The sequence below is a fragment of the Centroberyx affinis genome, unplaced genomic scaffold (genome assembly GCF_046629955.1).
Source record: "Centroberyx affinis isolate AG114_WGS23_722 - 3 ecotype Tasmania unplaced genomic scaffold, CSIRO-AGI_Caff_v1 ptg001281l_1, whole genome shotgun sequence".
Lineage (NCBI taxonomy): Eukaryota > Metazoa > Chordata > Actinopteri > Beryciformes > Berycidae > Centroberyx > Centroberyx affinis.
Window position 1 is genome coordinate 1 of NW_027279789.1, and position 17,833 is coordinate 17,833.

Here is a 17,833-nt window from a genome sequence, read left to right on the forward strand (position 1 = left end):
ACTAGTATAGAACATTCCATTCTGCCCCAGGAGAGGACGCACAAGGAAAAAAGACAGACAGAGAAAGACGGAGAGAGGGAGGGAGACAAAGAGAAAGAGAAACAGAGAGAGGGAGAACATAAGAGAGAGGGAGGGAGGGAGGGGTGGTGAGAAAGAGAGTAAAGGAGAGAGAAAAAGAGGGAGAGTAAGAGAGAGAGGGCAGAAGGGTGAGAGAGACCAAATGAAAGGGAAAAAGAGATAGGATGGGATGATGAGAGAGGAAAAGTAAAAGAAAGAAAAGGAGACCAAAAGAAAGAAAGAGAGGGAGGGATGGGAGAGAGAGAGGACAAAGAGAAAGTGAGAGAGAGTAGGAGAGAGAAAGACAGAGAATGGGGCGGGAGGGTGAGAGAAAGATGAGAAGAGAAATAAAGAGAGAGGGAGGGCAGGAGAAAGACAAAAAGAAAGAGAGAAAGAGACAGAAATGTTGGGAGGGTGAGAGAACAATAAAAAGAAAGAGAGCAAGGGATGTAAGAGAGAGAAAAAGACAGTGTGAGAAAGACAAAAAAGAGGGAGGGATGGCAAAAAATAGAGTAAGAGAGAGAGAAACAAGAGAATGGGAAATGGGGTGAGAGAAGGAGGGGGATGATGGTGAGAAAGTGAGAAAAAGAGAAAAAAAGGGGGAGAGATGGTCAGAAAGAGGGAAAGTAAGTAAGGGAGAGAAAGGCGGAGAAAGGGAGGGAGGGCATGAGAAAGACAAAAAAGACAGGACAGACAGACAAAAACAGACAGAGAGAGAGAGAGAGATTACATGAAGGTAGGGAAAGAGAGGGAGAGATGAGCAAAGGAAGTGCGAGTGAGAGAGAGAGAGAGAACGAGAGGTCACGATAAGGAGGTGCAGATGTCAAAGACAACGTAGCGAAAACAGGACGGGCGGATGACGGCGCAAAACGGAGACATGATAAAAAAAGAAAAGAAAGAAAGAGCGCAAACGAAGAGGAGGGGAAGGAAGACGAGTGGATGACAAAGCAAAACAGACGGAAGAAACGCGTGAAGAGAGCGAGGAAAGATAGAGAGAGAATGACAGCAGGGGTGAGAGGGAAGGTGAAGAATCAAAGAATGAAAAGGCAAAAACAGGAGAGAGCGAGGAGAAAAAAAAAAAAAGAATGAGAGAGTGAGAGAGAAGGGGAGAGAGAGAGAGAGAGAGAGAGGAAGTGGAGGGTTAGTGACAGTTTGTCCTTGTCAGCCAGAAATTGCAGTCCAGAGATCAGGAGGACAATCAGGGGCTGGCAAGCTCAGCACACGCACACACACACACACACACACACACACACACACACACACACACACACAGCATGCACAGGCAGATATACAAACTCAACACACACACACACACCAATACCTTCGGCTGCACACAGGACACTGCAAACGACAAAATATAGAGGAAAACATCCACATGCACACAGACACGTGTAGCATTCAGAGATCATGTTCGTGTGTGTGTGTGTGTGTGTGTGTGTGTGTGTGTGTGTGTGTGTGTGTGTGTGTGTGTGTGTGTGTGGATACACTGTATGCTTTTATTTTTCTCTATTGACAGGGTTTCTGCAAGTTTCATCAAGTTAAATGTAAAAGTTGAACACCTTTTTTACCAGCTAGAATGAAATATTAGACTAATTTCGCAATGAAATACACCTAAGAATGCAAACAGCTGCACACCTATCAGAATATACTGTATGTGTGTGTGACTGGGACTGATTTGAAAACACTGCAGTAAGAAACCACAACATTTTAAAGTGTCCAAAACTGGATTTAAGACTAGAAATGTTGTTATCTAACTGTATTCAAGAGCTTCTAATGCCTTGAGTTTAGATGATTAAACACGTTTTTTCAGGACCAAGAGACATCCTGATTCCTGTAGGGAAATCCCCATCCTACCACTGTGTGTGTGTGTGTGTGTGTGTGTTCAGCATGCCAGGAGTGTGCTTCCGCCTCCTCACCACGTGTGGTACAGGCATGGGCTGCGGGGCCATGGGGGCGGGGCTCCACTGTGTGGTGGACATGGTCTTGTTTTGCCAGTTCTGTCCGCCCGTCAGCTTCTTTTCGCCCGGCTGGTTCCACTGCATCTCTGGCCTGGATAAGGACACATAACAACTACAACATTATGCACGCAGGATTTTAGCTTTATATTCCTATTTTGTCTCACTCTTTTAGTCTTAATAACCTGTTCATCCTGTTTTACTCTTTCATTTTGCATCAACTACACTGCCAGTCAAACGTTTGGACCCATCTGATTGAATGTTCTATGTTTTTCATTCTCTTAAAGCCATTCTGATCTAAAGGCTTCTGCTTAAATGCATGAAATGTGCTTCTTAGACAAATATAAATAGTGAAGTTGATGCCTATGTATGAATTTCTTTCCAAAGCCTTTTGCCTTTCCATCAAGGCAAAGGGCGGCTACTTTAAAGAATCTAAAATATAAGATAGTTTTGATTTGTTTAACACTTTTTTTGGTCGCTGCATAATTCCATTTGTGTTATTTCATAGTTTTGATGTCTTTACTCTTATTCTAAAATGTGGAAAAAAGAAAAACGCGTGTCCAAACTTTCGACTGGTAGTGCATTTTGTTCAACTTTAATTTCCTGTTTTTATTTATTATTATGCAAAGTGCTTTGGGCTACATTTCTACATGAAAGGTGCTATGCAAATAAAGTTTATTATTGTTACCATTATTAATAAAACAAGCACACCATCAGGGATTTCTCTGCATATTTACTTGACCAACCTGAGGCTAATTTCATACACAACCGCCAAGTCGTTTGGTGGGAGAAAAATAAAATGTTTGCTCTCTTTACTGTTAGATTCTGTGCCAACTGGCTTCTTGTTCATTTTTTCTTAATTTTTCTTAATTAGGTGCCTCATGAATTAAACAGTATTAGAGTCTTGTCCGTATTTCTGAAACATACAGCTGAATGCGTGTGTGGCGCTCTTGTTTTTAACGCTCTATAAAGCACTTTGTGACAAACCGAGGCATTTAAAAGTACTTAACACTTCATAACAAATTTGTCTCGACTTCAAGTGCTAGATGCTGGATGTTGTGGGTGAGGCAGAGTGTAGGTAGGGATGCTGGCAACAGTACAGACAAATATGGCAGGGAGGCCTATTTGTTTTGTCAGCGGATAAATCCTGCAGCCTGGACACCGATCACAACTCAGAAAGGTATCGTCACGACTCAGATACTTACTTCTTGGCTGGGGTCCCACCGAACTGCAGATCTGAGGAGGGAGAGGGATACAGAGGAACTGAGTGATGATGTTTAAAGGAGTAAAAGAGAGACGGGGAGGCGTTTCAGCCTCCAACATCGTCTCTGTGATTTCACTTGCTTGACTTCAGTTGGTTTACATCGGTGTTAAATGACAAGTTTTACCAGCAAAATATTGCTCCATAGAAAGTGAGAGAAAATGATTGCCTAATGCCTGTGTGTGTCTTTCCATTTGTTGCCTGATGAATTCAGTTGTGTATGTGTGTGTGTGTGTGTGTGTGTGTCTATACACTCACTGCCCACGAGGTTGGCCAGAGAGGAGTCGAGGTCGTTGGCTAGCAGCTTTCCTCCAGGATGGATGGCCATAGGAGGAGGAGGAGGCGCGCTGTGTGTGGGAACTGTAGGCTTCAACAGGTCTCCTAGGGCATCAAAACCTGAACGGGGGCACACATGAGGTCAGACAATCATACATACACACACACACGGTCAAAAGAGCCAAGAGTACACAATTCATACATGTACATATGCTGATAAAGCACATGCGAGAACTCAGAAACTCAAAACCTCAATATGCCTTTGAATAGAAATAACATAAGAACATCATACAGACACACAAGCATTAAGTGCAAACACAGTTCATATTGTACATGTGCTGCACTGTCTATGTGCTGTGTCAAAATCACAAAAACCCTTTGATATATGGGATAGATGGAAATGTAAAGCCATGGCAATCTGAAAGAAGCTGAGCAAAAGGCATGCTGGAGGTGAGGAGAGACACTTAGAGAACGAGCGAGACTGTTATTAAAAATTGCTCCACTTTACATTTTATCTTGAATCTAATCGAGAGCCGCAGTCAACGTCACATTCAGTATAATTCCCACAGACTCCCAGTCTAATTCACCATGCCGACGTTTATCTAAACTTTTCAAAAACATCCATTCATGGTTTGACTGGTAATGAAGCAGAGCCATGTGGTTTGTTGTGCCTACTTATAACTGGGAATCTGTGCTAACAAGGCTAACACTAATACATTGAAAGTGGCCAATGAGCTAGCTTCCCAGTCTACCTCTCTATTAATTCAATTCTCCTGGCTCCATTTCTAACATTTACCTAGACAGAGGCTCCGGTTTTAAGCAGCTCTATCCGTGTGGGACACTCTATCCAGACTCTACTCTTTCCATCATCACACAGCAGCCCCATTCTATCAGCAGTGAGCCTGTAATCCCTGACTCAGTAGCTTGCAGCACTTGTTCTACATGAGTGATTTATCCGTTTGTAGCTGTCATGTACACACTCTGACTCATAACACTGATTAGTTATGGATACGCATGTATGTGAGAGAGGGGGGGGGGGGGGGGGGGGGGGGAGTGAGAGGGAGAGGGGGAGAGAGAGAGAGAGAGAGAGACAGAGAGAGAGAGTGAGAGAGGGGAGGGGGAAGAGAGGGAGAGAGAGTGAGTGAAAGACTGAAAACTGATTGCTCTTGTCCATGGGCAGTGGGTACAAATGACAGAGTAATTTCCTGTGTTAGCAAACACATGCGTGTGTGTGTGCGCGTGTGTCGATAATTGTCTGTGTTAACAACTTCCCATGTCAGCACTCATCCAGCTAATGGTTGGATATTACTCTGCTGGTGGAAGCCTGGAGGTGTGAGTGTGTGTGAGTGTTTGTGTGTGTGTGTGTGTGTGTTGGGAAGAAAGAAGAAAATAGGGCTGAGATGAAGGGAGGAAGACGAGAGCAAAAAAAAGTGGGGAAGTAATGAGAAGAAAGAGGATAGTCACAAAACATGGCTAAGACAGGAAGAAATAACATGGCTAATACAGCCTGGAAAACATAGCATAACATGACATAACAAAACATAACATGATATAACATAACATGACATAACATCATAACATAACATGACATAACATAACGTGAAATAACATGACATAACATCATAACATAACATGACATAACATAACATAACGTGAAATAACATGACATAACATCATAACATAACATGACAACGTGACATAACATAACATAGGATAGAATATCATAACATAACATAATGTGACATAATGTGACATAACATGACATAACATGACATAACGTGACATAACATAACATAGGATAGAATAGCATAGCATATTATAACATGACATAACAACATAACATAACGTGACATAACATGACATAACGTGACATAACATGACATAACTGGACATAACATTATAACATGACATAACATAACTGAACATGACATAACTGGACATAACGTGGCATAACATGACATAACTGGACATAACATGACATAACGTGACATAACATGACATAACTGGACATAACGTGGCATAACATGACATAACTGGACATAACATGACATAACGTGACATAACATAACATAGGATAGAATATCATATCGTGACATAATGTGAAATAACATGACATAACATGACATAACGTGACATAACGTGACATAACATAACATAGGATAGAATAGCATAGCATATTATAAAATGACATAACAACATAACATAACGTGACATAACATGACATAACTGGACATAACATAACATAACGTATGTGATGGACATCAAAGCAGCATGGAATTACAGTGGAATTACAGTATAAGATATACTGTAATTCCATGAGAGCATGCATTTACAATTCATAGGTCATAAATTGAATAAATAATGTGAAGTATGGGTGGGAATTGAACCCCAGTAGGAACTGAACCCCTAACCCTGGCAGTGTTACTGCCTTCAAGCCCTGAAAATAGGGTGAAAAAAATACACACTACAAGAGAAATAAAAAAAAGAAGATGGGAGCAGACGGAAGACAGAAAAAAAAAAAAAACTAAACAAGAACGAGCGGGAGGTGAATGCAAGACAAGCTGGGGTAGACATATCCCTGCTGGAACAAAACAGGGAGGAGGAGGAGAACAAAAAAAAAAAAAAAAAGGCAACGGACAGTGGAAAAAAAGAGGGAGGAATAATATTTAGTTAGGAAGCACCATGTAGGTCTGACAGCGGTGCTGACACAGGAGATTCAGAAAACACTGTTTCCTGCTAGCCTAGCAGATGAGAGAGGGAGGGGGGGGGGGGGGGGGGGAGGGGAAGCAGACGGAGAAAGAGACAGAAAAAAAGAGAGGGAGAGAGAGAGACAGACAGGGAAGGAGAGAGACAGTCAAGGAGAGAGGGGAGAAATAAAGAGAGTGGGTAAGATGGGGACAGGGGAGAGAACAGGAGGTAGAGAGGAAGAAAGATGTATAAAGAGAAAGAGAAACATGGTAGAAGAGAGGGGTTTTGCCCACTGTTTTTTTTTTAGTCTCTTGACTCTAATTTCCCTCCTATTGCTGGCATTTCCATTATTGTTGTCACTGTGATAAAATACTTTGGCAACGTGGGTGATTTTTTCTTTTAAAGCACCGTGTCAGTAAAGCCCAGTGAATTTAATTGAATTGAGAGAGCAATGGAGAGAGAGCAAGAGGCAGAGATAAAGGGGAAAGGGGGAGGACATGGAGAGAGAGAGAGACACAGAGACAGAGAGAGAGAGGGAGAGGGGAGAGGGGAGAGGGAGAGGGAGAGAGAGAGAGAGAGAGAGAGAGAGAGACTGAAACAAGCCCACTCACTCGATCACACACACCACAGGGCAGCGAGAAAACAAGAAAATTGGGAGAAAGGAGAAGAGGGAGGGAGGAGGAGGAGGAGGAGGAGATGATGAAGGGAGCAGAGAGAAGAGTTGTAATGAATTAAATTAGATTGGCCAGGAGAGGAGAGGATAATGCCATCTGAGTTAAGTTAGGTGTTTCAGCAGGATGGAGGAGAGTTTACGGTCAATGGGAGGGAATGGAGCGAATCCAAAACACTGGACATTTTGAGAGGGAGGCCTGTTACTCAGTGCTCAGCATGTTAAAAATACAACTGATTGCAGTATCTAATGTGGTGGTATTTTGCAAGCAAATGTCTTTAGTTTGCTGATAACTTCCAACCATAATCCTTAGCGGGTTTTACTTTTCATGCCAGGAATCATTTCGTAAGGGTGGGAGTCACATTTTAACAAGGTGGATATTTCATTTTGGAATGAAACTCTTCAAATGGAAAAAAAAATTAAAAAAATAACTGCAAATGATAAAAAAAAATAGGATGGGGAGAGAGGGTAAGACCCAGATAAGTGGCAGTGTAGCAGGCAGGAGGAGCAGGCTGAACTGGATGTGAGCAGGAACAGAGAAAGGCAAGAAAACTGGGACTGTGTGTCCAAAAATGCAGAATATTGAGAAGAAATAAGGCAAAATGCATTCCTGATTCTTGGAAGACAACAGAATATAAACAGAGAGAGAGAGAGCGGAGACTGCAAACAGATATTCATGACAGAGGAGACAGGGATGTGAGCAGGAAAACGAAAAAAGCAGTGAAAAGGGAGGAAAATGACAATCTCCCATTAGAAATGAAAGAGAGTTTTGTCTAGTCCTGAGTTTGGCTGGCCAAAAGGAAAATGTAGTATTGGCAAACAGAGTGGAGAAGAGAACACATATAGATAACATAAGAAATATAACAGATATAGCCTGATAATAGACAGAGATACGATAAAAAAAAGGAATAAAGGCAGCATTCTCCCATTGAAAATTGAACATTTATAGGAATTATAAGGCCAGAAACCAGCAAACCCTAAGAAACAGCTGAAAACAACTCAAAATCACATCCTTGAGTCTGGGCAGACAGAAGGAAAAAGGAAATAATTGCGAGGAGAACAGATATGGATGATGGGATATGGAGAGTATATAAAGAGAAGATCACAAAGACAAAACTGTAATTTTCCAATCGGAAATGAACGCGAATTGTGGTTCGCCCCACACACACACACACACACACACACACACACACAAAAAAAAAAAGAAATCTCTGTAATAAAAACAGAGCAATTACACCGTAAACTCTCAGCGAACAAAAGCACACATATAGTAGGATGTTAGCAGAGAGCGGACAAGGGATTTAGATACAGAATAAGAACAGAAGATGGGAAGGAAATGGAGGAGACAGCAAAGACGAGAGAAAAAACAAGTATGAGTAGAGGACGTGGGAAAAGAGGGGGGAAGATGGAGAAGGAGGAGAGCAGATGGGGAGGAGTTGCCTGGGTGATTCTTGCCTCGTGAAGTGTGATGGAGAGATGAGGGGACGGAGACAGAGACGGAGAGAGATGAAAAACTGGAGGGAGGGAGCGGCAGAGAGGGGGAAGGGGAGAGCGGGATGGTGTGAGCAACAACAAACAAAACGGATGAGTGGAAGCAGACAGAAGGGATGGAGTGAAATGACAGACGACGTGTGAACACACACACAGACACACGCACACAGTCACATGTAGAAATATATAGACGCAGGAGTACATACACATACAGATAACACATTAAACACACACTGAGAGAAAGAAACAGACATGAAGAGAGAGAGAGAGAGACACACACACACACACACACACACACACGCTTGAGCACAGATTTGTGTGAGGTGCTGCCAGTTGCCCAGATGGTGTAGTGGTAGTTTGTAGTGTGGCAGCTTCAACACTAGCTCTATTTATAGAAAGTAGTTAGTCTGCACAAAGCCCAAACCAGGCTGCACACTGGAGCCGCCCGAGTCCCCAACTGTTACTACTGAGCCGGGCCGAGGAGGCGGGCCGGGTTAAACGAGGCCAACGCGAGCCGGTCCAACACACAATCTGCACTGTGGACTCACAAAATATCTGCTGGCATGTACACATAACAATGCTTTCTGTTGGTGAATGGTAACAGTTGAGAGGCAACGACTACTCCTAATAGTAACGCCCAAAATGAACACAAAGCAAATGTCTTTCCATTCCATTTTAGTGAGGTTATAAGATCCAGAAAACTGGTTTCAGATATTAGAGCTGCAACGATTAATCGATCAGTTGTCAACTGTTAAATTAATCGCCAACTATTTATAATCGATTAATCAGTGTGAGTAATTTTTTAAGAAAAATAAGTAAAAATTCTCTGATTCCAGCTTCTTAAATGTGAATATTTTCTGGTTTCTTTACTCCTCTATGACAGTAAACTGAATATCTTTGGGTTGTGGACAAAACAAGACATTTGAGGACGTCATCTTGGGCTTTGGGAAACACTGATCCACATTTTTCACCATTTTCTGACATTTTATAGACCAAACAACTAATCGATCAATCGAATAAATAATCGACAAATTAATCAACGATGAAAATAATCGTTAGTTGCAGCCCTATCAGATATATGATTTGTGATCTAGCTATAGTTTTGATCCATGTCATCCTAAATGACTTTTAACAACATGCTGAGAGGCTGCCGGGGAAAAACAGCTGGCTGATTAATCCTTGGCAAATTTCCAGTAATGCTGATTGATGGGCGCTGTCCATGTGAAAATTACCTCAGCTAGATTAAGTCAGGAAACACACCTAAACCTAGAATTGTGTTTTGTTTTTTTTATCTTTTAAAGAGTCTTATCACGCTTTGGAGAGACATAAATAAACATGTTGTATTGATTGTTCAGAAATGTCACACAAAGGATTGGTAATGTTATGCAAATAAAGGCTTGACAAGTCCCAAAATGCGTAAAATATCTATATATTACACTTAAGACTAGGCAAAGACTAGGCACACCAGTGGAACATGACACACCGGGATAAGGTGATTTTTCATCAAATATCTCCACTAACAGAAAATCAATGTTAAATAAAAGCACAATATAAATGTACATAAAATTCACTTTAACAGTCAGTCACACGGCTTCCTTTGAGACGGTGCAGTCTGGACCTGCGGCCCGCTGCGTGTGCTTCCCCCTCTGCATGACTCAAATAAGCTTCAGATGACCTTTGCGGGCGATCGCCGCCATCTGCCGCGCCTCCTTCGGAGCGGTCGATAACTTGGCGTGCCTCAAAATGATATGCTTTGCACAAGTGTCTCCAGTCCAAAAAGGGTTGAGAAGCACGGGGATTGATTATGCCAGTCGACGAGAGGTTAAGAGAGAGTAAGCTAATAAGAAGGCCCAGAGCCAAAGTACCAGACCTGCAACGCTTAAGAGCCATCGGTCTAAAGCCGTTAGCGTAACTGGCAGGAGACCACAACAAGGAAAGCTGAAGTATAGCTGTGGACCGGGTTCCTGCACAATTATACAAAATTCAAGACTTTTTCCAGACCTTCATTTCTTGACTGGATTTGAAGATTCTGGTTGGTGTTCAAATGATGTACACCGATAGCCAACGGGCAATATCACTGGCAATTAGCCCCTATTGCTATGATTTTTCTTCACAAGTATCATATGTAAATGACAGTGGGTCTACAGCTACATAAAATGTGCAGGTAGGAGTATCAGGAACCACAGTACTTCTCCAGACCATTTTGTACAAGACCAAAACTTTTTAATACCTGGAAATGATCAAATTGTCGATACTTTTTCAAGATTTTGCAGATCTGCGTAGGAACCCAGTATGGAAAGAGGAGTTGCTCACAGAAAAGTAGTTTCCAACAGGGATGGGGTCAGTTAACTTTTGATTCAATCAGTTGAAAATCTAACCAGAAAGAACAGACAATTTGCTGCCGATAGCCCATTCATTTCTCAGGTATGCATTAATAAGTTGGACTTGCAAACAGGTTTGCATTATTTCGCGTTTTCGAAGCAATTCCTCTTCCTGATTTGACTGAATTAAAAGTGAAATGACCCCCCCCCCCCCCAACTCTGGTTTGTAAGCTGTTGTGTTTTAGTGTTAGAGTCGCTGTCATTATTACAGACTATAAGAAAGCTAGAAACGCCCACCCAGTGTTAGGAGCAGCCACAAGTTGCTGTTGCAGCAGTCAGAGGGTTAGTCAAATACTGTGACTGTGCCGCGAGCAAAGCCAAAGAGGGTTTAGTTTGAGTCTAGCTCTGTCTGGAGAGTCAGACAGACGGGGCTTTACCGGGGGCTGCAGGTTGTAGGCCGTTGTTGCCGGCTGCGGCCTTATTCCCAAACACTGCATCGAAATCTACAGACATGGCTGCGGCCGTCTGCTGCAGAGGCTGGCTCTCCATTCCTGAGGGATGCAGTTAAATACGACTGGTTAAAGCCCGATTCGGACGTTTAAGTTGTCAGGATAACACGTGAAATGTAATTGTTATCATAGGGCGTCTGTAAAGTCAGTGACCAATTTGCACAAGATAAGCATGTAATCTGTAATCTCAGAGATGGGAGTGGCTAGGTGGCCTCTCCATTAGGACTAGTTTTACCTGTCCTCGTTTTTACAAGGCAAATAACTGTAGGGAAAACATTCATAACTGATTCAGATGAACGCAGTCTGACACCGATTTAAACCTCTGGTATTGATTACGCCTCCTCCTGTTAAACTAATCCATTGGAGCCTTCAGCGTGCAGCCATGTTGGCTTGGATTGTCGGGCAGTTAGAAGAGAGTAAAGCTCACGCACGAGGAACTCCACTAGTGCACCTTTTGTTTTTTATTCTTCGTTTAGATCCACATTAGAGATTAGGGCTTGACGCCTCAGTGCACACTAGTCTTCCTGGGGTCCATAAAAAAGACAGTACAACACAACTGACTTGAGAAAATAAACAGTACACCATGATGAACATTAATAGACATACTGTAGATATTACAGCATAACCATTTCGAGAAATTTGTCAGGTACGTGAAATCTCATAAATGCAGCTGATAAACATTAAAGACCCCATGAAACGGCTTCTTTACTTCCTTGATTTGATTGCATTTCTTGTTGAAACAGGATGTTGGGGGCGGGACATAACGCAGCGAGGGATCATTCAAAAGTCTAAACCAATCGAATATGAGTCAGGGAGAGAAAGACGATTTTATTTGATGGGAGGGGTGCGGAGGGGTGATGGTTTTATTGGTGATGGGAGTTCATTTCATGGAGACTTTAAACATGGAGGATACACGTATAGTTAAACATATTAAGGCCAAGAAGTGGATAATATCTTTATGTAGTAAATGGTATACCAATAGAGTTACAAGCTTTACTCTTCTCTAATGTGTCTTACCCAACTTAACCACCTCACTTTGATCTGTATATAACTAGTAGTCAAGCTGTTTGGAATTTCGCCATCTCGCAAGCTTTTAATGAGCGCGTTATTGATGAAACATGCGCCATAACTGAAAAGCCGATATCTGAATTTTATAAAAACTGGCAGCGGTACAGTCTTGGACATTCACTAAAGTTAAGTATCCTTTGTGCTATTTTTGGGATGGCACAGGGGACAGTTGTATCTGATCCGGTGTCAGAGCCATTGATAGTGTGAAAGGCTGATATCTAAGCTTTAAAGAAGCAGCTCCGCCTCTGGAGCCGGGCCAAACTCTTTATCAACGGCTCCGGTTTAATCCGCTGTCATAAAGCCTATAATACTTACTCTGCGTTCACGGCGCTACCAACCGCATCTTTGTGCTACTTTTTTATGGTCGATTTGAGCTAGCTGATAGTGTGAGCTGTAATGTCGACTCTTTTTTTTTTTCTTCAGAAATAGGTGGGATGTACTGTATATTAAAGCTAGTACGCAATGTTAAGTGTCTCTTCCTGGCCGATGTCGCCCAACACTTCTGCTGCAGCCAAATTTCCATGCTGACAAACAAAGGGAACAAGGCGAGGGGTGGCTGAACGTTGGCTGACATTTCTCCTCGTCATAAAAAAAAATTAATGGTTTCTTGAGTTGATTACAGTGTCAACACACAGTTACAGCGCTTGTTTATGGCTAAACCCTGTTGCTAAACATCATTACCTAAGAATGACAGCGCACACTGTACAGCGCTACCGTGTTCTCTCTACACAAAGACACCCGCTACAGTCGCACAACATTAATTTTGGGGGGAAAGAAAAGGCGAATGATGCATGGATGGTATTCATAAAAAGGCAAATGAACGGCTTGATAGATGGAGGGGCGGACAGGTAAATGAATGGCTAGAGGGGATATTTCCTGGAGATGCCTCAACACTCTTTCAATAATTATTAGCAAAGTGACTTTTTGCTCAGGAAATTGATTCACTTTAGATGTGTACATGCGTATGTGTGTGTATATATATATGTGTCTGTATATGTGTGTTATTTGCGGTTGTGTGTGTGTGTGTGTGTCTCCGTACCTCCCCAGGCACTGTTGGCGGTGGAGATGGAGGGAGTGCTCTGCACAGCGGGGATGAAGGCCGGCTGTAGATCAAACAGGTCACTGTTCAGATTGGGCATACTGAAAAGAGAGAGAGAGAAAGAGAGAGAAGGGAAGGAGCGGTGAGAAGGGAGGGAGGGATGGAGAGACAGAGGGATAGCAATGGGACAGAGATAAGGAGAGGGGGAGAGAAAAGTGAGGGAGGGATTGGTGAGAGAGACGAAGGGAGGGAGGGAGGGAGGGAAGGATGGCAAATGGGTGGAGGGAGGAGGAGAAAACAAGGATGAAGATACAAGTGAGAGGGATGGAGAGAGGAGAGAAGAAGGGACGGAAAAGGACAGAGGAAGAGGAGGTTGGGTAAGGGGAAGAGCGAAGAACATGGATGGAAGGGGAAGGAGACGAGAGAAAGAGCGGGACGGAGGGATAAATAAATGAGGGAGAGGGGAACAGAGAGAGAGAGAGGGAAGGCGCAGGGAGAAAAGGAGGGATGAAGAAGAGATGGGTGAAGAGGGGAGGGAGGAATAAGGGAGAGGAATGGAGGGAGAGACAGAGAGGAGTGAGGGAAGCGAAAGAAAACGGGTGAATAGGTCAGAAAGAGACGAAAAGAAACAGGAGGGAGAGATATGGAAAGACAGATGGAGGACAGGGAGACGAGGCATTAATATTTAATCAATCAAGCATAAATAGCTAAGCCGCCAGTAAAAATGTTCCTTTGTCACAGATAAAGACTAATCCATGCTTCCTAAAGGGCTGTAAAACATTCCACAGAGCAATAAAACCGTTAAGAACAGTGAATTTAGAGTGTTACAGTGTGTGTGTGTGTGAATTTACTGTAATCATTACTGTACCAGGATTAGAATCACTTTAAACCACAAGTGTAATCGATGTACAGGAATTTGCTTTGGTGAAAATAAAGACATATATTTAAAAGTACCACTTTTTTTTATATATATATATATGTAATCAATAATAATAATATAATAAGAGTAGGTGTAATTTTTTCCAATGGTGGGCTCTCATCTCATTCAATTGTCAAAGTGTGTGTGTGTGTGTACCTGTTGGTAGACGGTGTGGAGGTGAACAACTCCGGGGTGTGTGTGATGTGGTTGTTGTTGGCGCTGCCTATCGATTGGCTGCTGGGGGAGGCAGAGGGCGGAGTCTGCATGCCGATCTCCTTCAGACGCTGGTCCTGGACGACACCCGCCCACACACACACACGCACACACCACAAATGTGATTACGGACATAAGAAAAGCAGGAAGAGAGCGGTAAACAGTCATTTCCCATTGGAAATGAATAGGAGTTTTGTTTCCAGTAAACTCCTAAATCCATGGTAACTGAGAACACATTCTCTCACACACTCTAAGACGCACACAGGTGCGAACAAAGGCAAACACAAACACACAGAAACATATTCTCACACACAAAGTAAACAATCTTCAGAGTGAAATGCTTCTTTACAAGGAGAAATTACATTCTTGAAGCCTGTGGAACATCAACAGCTCTGTGTCACGGCCCTCAGGTTAAACACCTCTCCTGTCAAGAGCCCTCCATTCCTCTCGAGTCGTGTTGCTTAGAGATCCATGTCAAGCGTTTCAGAGTTGGATCGTGAGATGCACTTTTGCCAAATCCCATGCGATTATCAACAAGAACATAAAAAGGAGAAGTTTGTGTTTCTCTCTTTGTGACGTTCAGATGGTTTGTTGGCCTGAGATTAAAGTCTGAGAACCAGGGCCCGAGATTTGCAAACATGTTTTATTGTTTGTTTTAGTCTGCTAAGGTGCCAGATGGGGGGTGGGGTTAACCATGCAGAACAATATAGTGAGAGACAGTAAGTTTAAACAATCCCAGGAGAACGCTTTAAAAAACTTAGTGTACTTTTCAGTGACTTGACAGCTCACCTGACGCTATCTGAATGTCCTGGTTCTGTAGATCCCACCCGCCGCAAGCTCCATGCAGATTTAAAACAAACGCTAAGAATCAGCAGGACACGGTGTTTGGCCTGCTGAGACCCAGGTGGAACTAAAAACGCATGGTGCGGTTCTCTCCAGCGACAGCTATACAAACGTCAGCAAAGTCCAGCCACTGCTACAGCTAAAATTAAATGAAGTCAAAAGAGGAACCGGCAATACGTTTTTTTTTTACATTTTGAGCCAGTGGTCTTTAGTTGATTCAAGGTGATTCAGCCAGGAGTTTGTGAAGCCTTGCAGGTGTTTCACTCTATGGCTAATGCTTATTCTTTACAACAAAAAATACTGCAATAATGTGAAATGACAGTGGGTTTAATGTCACCTACAGTATGTAAGTAATCCATACTCCTTCCCCTCATTTCCCACCTATATTCTACAGTCTATTCAACATGGCCAACTTGTCAGCATCCTATGTTTATATCACCCCACAATTGATTATCCTCTATTTTATTGCTTATTTTATATTGGATTTTTGTGCTTGTATACCATTCATCTTTTTCCCCCCGGCTGAATCCTATTACTTTTACTGCCGCGATGACCTCATTTTCCACAGGGATCAATAAAGTTTCATCTTATCTTATCATGTGGGAACATGTATTGGGAAAGAACAACCTCTTTCCTATTTCGGAACATGCACTGTTTGGTAGACAAGTGTATCCCGGAGCACCTTGAGGAACCACAAGAGCACATATTTTTAGTATGGGTGGAATGAAACTGCTGCTTCTGAAAGTGTTAAGTGTCTCGCTCTGCTCAGTAAGATACACAGGAACACACAGATATATTAGAGCAATTCTCAGAACTTCTAGAAATGGAAATGATCGAATTCACTTTCCAACCTTTTCCCGGACCTGTGCAAGAATTCTGACTTCGAGCAGCTTAATAACCGGAGTCTCCCGCTGCACCGGGCCGATCCTGGCCGAATCGCCTTCATTTATATTCAGACAGTGCAGCTAGGAACAAATGGGAACTGCTGTTATTGTTTGGGCTGAGGCCCCAGCTGGACAGTAGCTCTGTGTGGTAGTGTTTTTGTACGTGCGTGCATGTGTGTGTGCGTGTGTGTGTTGGACCCATATGGACTCCAGAGCGCGCAGACAGCTGGACTAGTATTTGTACGACCTCTGTAACCCCGGCAGTCTCTCTCTCTCTCCCTCTCTCTCCACTTCTCTATTTCTCCCTCTGTTCCTCCCACTCTCTCTCTTACGCTCTCATTTTCTCTCTCTCACTTCATCTTCCCTCTCCTTTCTCACTAAACCCAAAGGTAATCAGCAGACCTTGGCAGAAACGGGGCAACCAAGGGCACAGAGTAAACAGCGTGCTTAATGCAATCACCCGCGCACACGAACAAACACACACAGAAAAACACTGGCAGCACATACTGCTGCTATTCTGCCAGGATGTACATGTGCTAGACACACACACACACACACACACACATCCACAAGAAAGCAGAGAAATACTGGCAACACCACCAGACGCATACTCTACTCTGCCAGGATGTAAGCATGCTTAACACACACACGCACACACACCTTCACACTCAGCCCCCCTGTGCCAGTTTTCCAGCCTCAGTGCTCTTACTCAATTACAGTTTGCTGTAAGGCAGGGCTCCCAGGGCCGGAGCAAGAAATGTCAACACATTTTACACTTGACTTTTCTATTGCTCGGCTTGCCAGCGAGACTCCTGGCCTTTATCCTCAACTAGAGTTAAACTCACCAAACAGCAAAGTTGCTGGGCAATCTATCAGCAATCCTCAGCACACAGTCTGACTTCTAAAGCGCAGCAAGGTGGAGTGCTTTTTTTTTTATTTATTTTTTTTTATTGGCGTTTTGTGCCATGCGTCTTAGCTCAAGTGTTATGTTGCTGCTGCAGGTTTGCTGTTTATTCTCTCCCTCAAAATGTGATGTGATTCTGTGATGTGATTCTGAAGTTCAGATCGTTTTAGGTCATTATTTACATTATCTCTGTATATGCACACTGGGCCTGAAAATGGCTGTTATGCATCTCCTTTGCCTGTATTTATTTTAATCTGTGGTGGATTACTTACATTCCCTGCATTACTTTTTCCCACTGTCCCTCACCATCTCTTTATATTAATTGCATGCTCACTGTGGCTGGATTGTGACAATTTTAGAAAATGTGAGTCTGATTTCTGGTTTTGAAGATGCGACAGCAGTGTGAATAAAATCTGAATTTTGTGCATCCAGACCGGTCGCTTAAGGCATCCTGGAGTGAAATGACAGATAGGAAAAACTGAAATCATGAGCCATATGATAATAATTATCATCAACATCATGTTGATCGACCATCATAAAACTTTTCAGTATTAAGATGGTAGTCAAAGTAAATGTCTGTTAACTCATTTATAGGAGAGACTTTGTTTACTAGCTGTAATATCACACGATACGACGAAAACATAACATTAACAAATCCAGTTAACTTTAGAGCTTTGTAGCAACTGATAATGTAACAGAGCTAGAGCTAGAAGTGTGATTTCCAGACTTGTCCCT

General features: G+C 42.7%; 1 protein-coding gene across 1 annotated transcript in view; it reads right to left on the minus strand.

Moving 5' to 3' along the window:
* Positions 1-1,973: 1,973 nt before the first annotated feature.
* LOC139649002 (phosphatidylinositol-binding clathrin assembly protein) overlaps positions 1,974-17,833 on the minus strand; it is a gene marked incomplete at its 3' end in the record, with an annotated part of 59,767 nt that continues 43,907 nt past the window's right edge. The window contains exons 11-16 of the mRNA XM_071525287.1: positions 14,411-14,544; positions 13,336-13,436; positions 11,157-11,270; positions 3,532-3,669; positions 3,218-3,248; positions 1,974-2,127 (exon numbers count right to left, since the gene is read on the minus strand). Of these exons, the coding sequence (XP_071381388.1) occupies positions 1,974-2,127; positions 3,218-3,248; positions 3,532-3,669; positions 11,157-11,270; positions 13,336-13,436; positions 14,411-14,544 (672 nt within the window). The remainder of the gene's footprint in view (positions 2,128-3,217; positions 3,249-3,531; positions 3,670-11,156; positions 11,271-13,335; positions 13,437-14,410; positions 14,545-17,833) is intronic.